The 8579-nt window shown below is 46.3% G+C and overlaps 1 protein-coding gene across 8 annotated transcripts in view; it reads left to right on the forward strand.

The window, feature by feature from the left end:
* Positions 1 to 8209, forward strand: part of TTPAL (alpha tocopherol transfer protein like) — a 35817-nt gene extending 27608 nt beyond the window's left edge. For 7 of the 8 annotated variants that reach the window (XM_086702291.1, XM_086702287.1, XM_086702290.1 and 4 more), the window contains 2 exons: positions 1433 to 1543; positions 3897 to 8209. In XM_086702291.1, coding sequence (XP_086558417.1) covers positions 1433 to 1543; positions 3897 to 4175 — 390 coding nt within the window. In that variant the 3' untranslated portion in view covers positions 4176 to 8209. The remainder of the gene's footprint in view (positions 1 to 1432; positions 1544 to 3896) is intronic. The other variant, XM_086702286.1, reaches the window with a different exon arrangement.
* The last annotated feature ends 370 nt before the right edge of the window (positions 8210 to 8579 follow it).

Below are 8579 nucleotides of genomic sequence, written 5' to 3' on the forward strand. Positions count from 1 at the left end.
GTGCTACACAAACCCCACTTCTCCAATGACCTGAAAGATGCAAAAGCATTATGGGAAGAAATGTAGGTGCCCTACTTACCACACATTCTCGTCAGGTTCTCCAGTAGTTTCTGAGGTGCCTTCAGTCTGGGCAAGATCAGCTTTAGGGCAAGAGCCCAAACAACCAGAGAAATGCTTTCTGCATGTTTTTGGGGGGGGTTCTTTGCTCCAGAAGACAGAGGAGCACTTTGAACAAACGAAACTGAGAATCTGTGTTTCCGTCTGACTGCCTGTCCTGCCCTCTGGGACCTAGGGCCGGGGAGCCTGTTGGACTGTTTTGGACAGATGCTTTTACATTTCGCGTGTTCTGTATTTCAGGACACAAGTGCCGGGAACCGGACAGTTCCTCCCATATGTGCACAGTGTTCAACGGTTTGCAATGTGCTTTTATAGTCATTATCTCATTCAGTCCTACAGGGAGTCCTCTGAGATAGACAAGGCAAGAATTTGTGTTCCTTTTTAGTATACGTGCTGCCTAAGCGAGCACGAATTACTTTTCCTTTTAGATGGATGGGGACCCCAAGCCCTCACAGGCGTAGCCTGGCCTGAGTCTCCCAGCTGTAACAGTTTTGGCTCCTCATTCCCCCTGACTAGCTTGTGGGTGCAGTCTCTCGTGAGCTGTGGGGCACCAGACATACAACAGTTTCCTCTCTGAATCCCACAATGTGTGTAAGCCCCTACTGTTACCAGGCTGATTATTTCGACATCAGTGTTACATTCGGTCGTTATCAGAAATGTGAATTCTGGCAACGAGCTAATACTCTGGCTTTCCTGAGCTCCCACTCTTCTTTTGATCTACTGTGTAGATTCAAGTATCAGCATAATGAGTTTGGATCATATTTTCTAGTCTTGGAAGGTAATCTGGGGGAAAAAAAGTCCCAGGGTTAAATAAGTTTGGGAGGTACGGTGTAGCATGTCCCTTTCTTGTGAATGTGACTGTAAACATTTGCACGTGAACAGTGTCACATTTAAGGAAACTGTGTGACTCTGTGATCTGCTATTCTCAAACCTACCCACCGTGGAACCTTTTTTCCAATCACACCTAGTACTGTCCTGAGAAATACTCTTTGGGCGACACTGATCCTGAAGGTCTGATGTTTGCTACATTGATCCACAGGCTCTGGCCTTTTTATGCCCCTCTCACCCCCCCTCCACCCCTACAAGAGGAGCAGCCCTGCACTTATTTGCCTAAGTCTAGGTCCCAAGAGAGACTCTTTCTCTGAGGCTTGTCTTCCTGGTTAGCCCCCACGTGGGCCATCTTTGATGAGGCCCTGAGAATCACACCAAACCAATTTGGGGGCCTAATGAAGAAGACTTAAATGAGAAAGGCAGGCTGTGGAAACAGTCTGCAAGCACCCGACCTGTTCTAACAACTCCTTCCCTTCCCTCACAGGATGGCTTCCCCATTCGGATAAAAGCAGTCCATGTAGTGAATGAACCTCGAATATTTAAAGGCATTTTTGCCATCATAAAACCATTTCTGAAGGAGAAAATAGCAAACAGAGTAAGTGATGATTCTGTTAACTTGATACTTTGATTTTTTTTTTGTTTTTGCTCCTTTATTGGTGACATTGATAAACTTCTTTTAGTTTATTATTTTTGCCCTGGAGTGATTAATTTGGAAAGTACAGAGTTACAGATAAACTAAATGAACAGTCCTTTCTGTGAGAAGAAGATAAAATTAATCAGAATATTTGGCAGTGGAGAGAGCAAAGTGGGATTGGTATCGTAAGAGCTTCTCTGCTCTGTAGTCATTTAGACTCTTTAATATCCTGGCCTGGGCACTGCGAACCAACATTGTATTTTGTGTGCAAGAGGGCATGGAAAAGCGTAGTATCAGGCAGATAGTTGAAAAGTTACGGCGATTTCTTACTACAGCTCCTTGGGCTTTAAAAACGCTATTTTTAAGGCCTCCCATTTACCTGATTTGTTGTCTTGCTATATCAAGTTTGTGGAATAATTCAAGGTTTATGAGATTTGTGAGTTGTAGCTTACCTGTTATTTAACAAAGGATAGATGGTTCTGACCTAGAAGAGCCACGTCTTCTCCCTCAGCCTCTCTGAGGACCGCAATTAAATGTGGTTCGTATTTTTCTCCTTCTTCCCTAGGCTTACGAATATTATGGTCCCTCCAAAGATGGTCTTGAATTTTGTACTCTTTTTCTTTTTTTTATTTAAAAAAAATTCTTTTTTTTTTTTACATTTACTCATTTTTGAGAAACAGAGACACAGCACAAGTGGGGGAGGGGCAGAGAGAGGAGCAGACACAGAATCCGAAGCAGGCTCCAGGCTCCGAGCTATCAGCACAGAGGCCGACACGGGGCTCGAAATCATGAGGTGTGAGATCATGACCTGAGCCGAAGTCGGACGCCTAACCAACTGAGCCACCCAGGCGCCCCATGTACTCTTTTTCAAAGAGGAAACACATAGAGATAGAATCTCAGGGTTGCAGGAGAAGGAATTTAAAATCCAGACAAGGGGGCACCTCACTGGCTCAGTCAGTAGAACATGCAACTCTTGAATCTTAGAGGAGTTCCAGCCCCATGTCGAGGGTAGAGATTACTTAAAAATAAAATTTTAAATAATAGTAATAATAAAATCCAGATTCCGGGACCTTTTTCCTGAAGATTTTAACTCCAGTTTAGGGGTGAAGCCCAAGAGTCTGTGTTTTTAAACTCTACTTAAGGTAATTCTGATGCACAGTTTGGCTTGAGAATTGCTAATTTAGTAGCATCCCTGCCTAGTACCTGGAGATACTGTTTGGAACCTTTTTTTTTTATTCTATTTAAAAAATTTTTTAAATGTGTATTCATTTTTGAGACACAGAGCACGAGCAGGAGAGGGGCAGAGAGGGAGGGAGACACAGAATCCAAAGTGGGCTCCAATCTGTCAGCACAGAGCCCGACACGGAGCTCGAACTCATGAACCGTGAAATCATGACCTGAGCCAAAGTCAGATGCTTAACCAACTGAGCCACCCAGGCACCCCAGGCTGCCAAAGCAGCCTTTGGAAGAGGCCTTTTATATCTATGAAATGACCGTATCTGTGGTCCATTATCCTGTTCATTTCATCCTTCATATGCTCATTCACTCATTCAAAAATATGTATCACTTAACTACTATGTACAAGTATGTTCTAGATGAGCAATATAGACCAAAATCTCTGCCCCCTGGGAAGCTTGCATTCTAGAGAGAGACACGGACAGCGGATGTGTATTACCTAGTATTAAAATGTGGTAAGTGCTATGGAGAAAAATTCAGCAGAGAAACGGGATAGTACAGAACGGGGGCAAGGGGTTGTAGCCTTCAACAGGGTGGTTAGAGGTGGCATCTCTGAGAAGCTGGCCTTGAGCAAAGACCTGAGAGAGTGAGCATAAAGATAAGAGAATCAGCAGTGGCACTGCCCTGAGGTGGGAGCACATCCGCAGAGGGAGGAGGGAGACAGAGGAGCAGCAAGGGCAAGACTATGCCAGGCCCTGTGGGCGTGAGGTGGGAGCGTTGGCAGGTTGTACAAAGAGGAGCGGCACCGTCCAGCACCGAGAAGAGCTGAGATTGTAGGACAGGCTGTGAGTAGGAAGACCAGGTCAGAAGCTATCGTGGGAACCCAGGGGAGAAGCCCTAGCGGCATGGTTCCAAAGGGGTCGAATCTCGGATATATTTTGAAGGGCCAGCCAACAGTGCGTGGGTTATAAGGAAGGGAATTAAGGGTCCTCGGTCTTTTTGAGGAACTGGAAGGGCGAAGTTGCCATCAACTGTTCCTTTATAAGGTCAACAGATGTTTGAGCGCCTACCTATCCTGCAGGCCACCGATCCTGATTAACCTGAGGACACGTGTGTTTCCATCTCATCCCCCCTTTAGTTTTTCCTCCACGGGTCTGACCTGAACTCTCTCCACACAAACCTTCCAAGAAGCATTCTCCCCAAGGAGTATGGGGGCACAGCTGGAGAGCTGGACACCACCGCCTGGAATGCGGTGCTGCTGGCCTCGGAGGAGGACTTTGTGAGAGAGTTCTGCCAACCTGTTCCCGTCTGTGACAGCATCCTGGGCCAGGCCCTGCCGCCCGAGGGGCTGAGCTCAGACGCGCAGTGTGATGATTCCCTGCGGGCCGTGAAGTCACAGCTATACTCCTGCTATTAGCCAGTCCTCTGTGAGTGCCACCATCTTTAAATCCTTTCCTTTTGCTTTGGGGAGGCACAAGGAGAATTTGAGGTGCCACGGAGTCAGTCTTGCTCCTTGTCATTGAATTGCATCCTGTGGGGCTCTGAGGGTGAGCCATGGGGTAAGCCCTTGGTTACTCGAATTAATCCACGGAAGACACGGAAAATGTCCTCAGTGATTCCCAAATGTTTGGAATCTCGGTTTACAACCATTAATCTGGAAGCTGTATCTGGTTCTTACAGATGTCGGAACAAGAAAAACCAGGACCAAAGTCACTTTGGTCCCACATTCAGGAGAAAACAACCTGACTGGCCAGTGGCGACATGCCTGTGAAATAACTTGGCCGAGCCTACCAGGTGGCCACACGTGAGACTCTGGGAATTTGTCTTTCGCATGAACCCTAACTAAAGACTTCTGTTGCTCATCGTGAAATTTCTAGTTTGAGGTCCAGACCCCAGCTGCCATCACTGGGTTTGGAAAGCACCTTAACTCAATTGTGGGAGCATCAGGACATAAGCAGCACTTCATGATCAGATTTGGGAGCGAGACTTCAAAGCACCTCTGGGATTCACTGGTTGACTCTTGCAATAGAAACTGAAGTTTTCCCAAACCCATAAAGCCTTAGCCCTGGTTCTCAATAGAATCATACAGGATCCTAGAGGTATATGATTTTACTCAACCTGAAACGCTGGATGTGAGACCTGAGTAGCTAAAAGAATTCTGGCCCAAGAATTAAGAGACCAGGGCTCCAGCCCCAGATGTGTGACTGTAGACAAGACCTGGGCCTCTGTGGGCCTCACCTTTCTCATCTGTAAAATGAGGCTGGATGAAATGATGCCTAGGGCTTTGGCATGACGTTCTGGGATTTGGTTTAGTTACTGAATGTTAGATGTTGGCTTTCTGCCTAGAAAAATTGGTTTTCTTGCCTCTAGATGCAAGTGGTTGGATCTTGTTTTGTGGTACATCTGGGCCTCTCCAAGAGGCGTATGTCACCATCTGGCCCTGCCTTTAAGGAAACTAGTATGTATATTCTTGGGACCTGGCAATAACGAACTTCCTTCTTGTAGGGAGGATTAAACTTGAAAAGGGCAGGTGAGATGACCAGGGTTTGTATGAATTCCTTCTATCCCTGAGGCTCTGGTGGTACCTTGTAAACCTGGCAGCGGGGAATGGTTAAATGACTTGAGTGGGATTCTTAAATTTTGGTCTCTGGAAATTATTGCAAGGGCAGGTTATTGCTGGATCACTTCTGGGGCCCCCACCCTCGCAGACTGTCTTGAGTCTCTGCCTCTGGTGTGGGTGGACAGACCTTATCCAGCGAGACTGAATGTTAGTTCTGCGTTTCAGCACTTTAGACCTTTTCTGTCAAAAATTTAGCCTTAGCCCACGCATCAAATTAAGTGGTTCATTTGGTGGCTTTTGACCTATTTTCTTTTGTATTCATTCCTTGAAAGTCATGGTGTTAAAAAGTGACGAGTACTATGTGTTGTATAAGTACCTTCTCCATGCATTTATTAGACCACCAGGCAAGGGGGACAGCTCAGTTAGGTAGAGAACGGTACTCTGAAATGCAAAGGCCAGTCTATTGTTAATAAGCTCTTCATCGGTATAGTACTGTTTAAAATGTCTGGAGAAGTTGGTGGTGGAAATTATTCACCTCATTAGTGCCAATTCCAGAGAAAGATCCTTTCACCATAGATACTAACCCTGAATCCTCGTGGGACCTGGCAGAGCTGGAAATACCCAAGTGCATACCCCTGGCAGCCTCCAGTTCCATCTGCTGATGACAGTGTGACCAGCATTGCTGAAAAGATCAAAATAGCACAAGTAGGATGACTAAAGTAAATGGTTCAGAACCCAACTGCTTGGAGGTGGGGGGAATTGGTTAGAGGCTTTCTCACATCTCAAAGAGGAAAGAGTTTAAAAAACAAAACCAACAGCAAGCTACAATGAAGGACAAATGAACCATTTGGCCCCACCAGGTTTCCAAAGTTTAAACTCTGCATTGCATTCCTGGCTGGTTTTGCCCGTGTCTATTTGACTACAGAAGTTTATATGTATTTAAGCTCACCTGGACAAGTATGTCAGAGACCGGGATGCTGCCCGTTTCCGAGTCCTCTCCAATTGGACCAAGGAGCTGTTGCATTCAGCTTCTGAAAGGAGTCAGAGCTAAGATCTGTCTGCCTTCTGCAGCTTCAAAGAGAGATCAAACAGCTTTGACACCTCAGGAGGTTTGAACCAAGCTGTGAAACTGGGACTGCTTGGGTGAAAATCAAGGCAGTTTCTGTGTGGCTTCGCCAGGCATTTGTGTAAAGTTTCCCTAGCAGGGTGAGGGAACAACCAAGGGAGCACCCAGTGAGCCTGACTCGGTAGTGGGGGTACACTGATGGGCCAAATGAGGGAGCATCCGGAGACCTGGGAGTGTCTTCCTTCAGGGAAAAATTCTGGCCCATTTCACCAACACCTGAAAAGTAACTTTTCCCTAAATTCAGGGCACTGTGGTATAGAAAAGGGAAAGGAATGGTGTATCAGGAGACCCGAGTAATGGCTTTATGTTACCGTGGCCTTGGATGAGCCACTGAACACCCCTGAATCACATGATAAAAAGGATCTACACTCAGCTCTGAACCCTCTGTTTTCGGCATCAATTGGCTTTACTGCTGCAGGGACACTGTACTCTGCCTTTTGGAGGCCTTTCCTGCCTCCCCCCTCCTCCCCTGCCAATCTGGGTTACTTTATAGGAAATGTAGGTCTGAATGAATTGACATCTGAAGCTGTCAATGCCAAATGACTCTGTAAACTTAGATAAGATGGGGGTCTTCTTCCTCTTCTTATACAGAATCTGGAAAATTGGGTCTCTTCCTGGAATCCTATTCTGCCTTCACAGGGGGAGGCTGGAAGAAAGCTACAGACACAACTGTGCACACCTCTGGCTTCTCTGGAGTTTATTTGCTTTTGGCAGAAGTGGCTTTAGCGTCCCCAGACTTCATCTTGCTTTTACAAGGAGCCACATGTCCTTAGAGGTTTACAAACACTTCAGCTTGTTAAGATACTACATTTCTGCCAGAGAGAGAGGACAGCAAGAGGTATTGTCCCTGAACTCCTGTAAGATACTGAGCCTTTCTGAATTCTCCCTGGGTGGGCAGTTTCTTTAAATGCCACGGGATTCTCAAGGTCAGTCATGAGATTGCTTTTTCATTTGGGGAGGCAAAAGCTGTAGTACTGTTGTGGCATTATTAGAATACTTCATTTTAAAGTGTTCAGCTTTTAAGGTTTTCTCTTGAAGCCCCCTCTTCCATTTAGGAAGTGAAGTGTTAACCAAGGTCATGGCGTAAGCGTGGCTGTTCTGTGGCATGAGATATGTGGAGACACCAAACAGAAATCTCTCAGCTGTTCGGGAAAGTTGTCAGTTCTGGTGATGCCTCTCAGTATGGGGATCTGTTAATTTCATAAACCCATAAATCCAAAGTAAATTCCTTCCTATTCTCCCGACTCAGCAATGGTTTGCTTGACAGGCCAAGTAACAGGCATCATCAGATCCAACATTCCTCCTTAACAGATCTTGTTCCACAGGAAGGCCCGGTGTGGCTCACGGATGGAGATGCTAGTGATGAATTTACCGTTTGACGGCTGCTTTTCCTTTGGTCTCCCTGGCCAGCATGTTTAGCTGGGCAGAAACTCAGCTGCCATAGGGGATTCTTGTGGATTCGCTTACAGCTCATGGCAGTGGAATACCCTCAACCTCTCTCCGACACCACTCCGACAGGGCCGGAAGGTGGGCTAATCTTCTGACCAGACTGGGGCACCGTTTCAGCCGCTGGTCACATTCCTTGCTTCAAACTGAAATTCAGTTTAGCTTTGAGTGTATGGACACGTGGTGGTGGATTCATCTACTTCAGTGTTTGTTCTGACCAAAAAGTTTATTTTTCTAGTGCATTTTCTAAGTCAAAGTGGTGAAAACATGTAACTTTAGTATGCATGACTGGGTCTGAAACAATAAAAAAATCCCCGTAGGTTATGCGTGGAGTCCTTTTGCGACAATGACAGCTCGGACAGAGGTTCTGAAGTTTTGTGATTCACGGTACATGGCGGCTTGGGCAGAGCCTCCTTCCACGTCAGATAGGGAGAGGCCCTGTGGCAACACCATGCACCTCTAGACTTGGGGCTGGTCACCTCCGAAGATCGTGCGCACTTAGAAGACCCCAGCATATACAGAGAATGGTGTTCACTGCATACAATGGTAGAGACAACATGCAAATGTTTCAGTTCTTAAGGCCCAGCTGTACTTTCTGGAGGGGGCTCAGATTCTTCCAGGGATAGCTAACAGTTCCTGGTGCCAGTAAGCGCTGGGCATCCATTACGTTAAGTGTTTCACATAGATAA

Source organism: Puma concolor, chromosome A3, assembly GCF_028749965.1.
Source record: "Puma concolor isolate L17-30 chromosome A3, mPumCon1.1.hap2, whole genome shotgun sequence".
In the NCBI taxonomy this organism is placed as follows: Eukaryota; Metazoa; Chordata; class Mammalia; order Carnivora; family Felidae; genus Puma; species Puma concolor.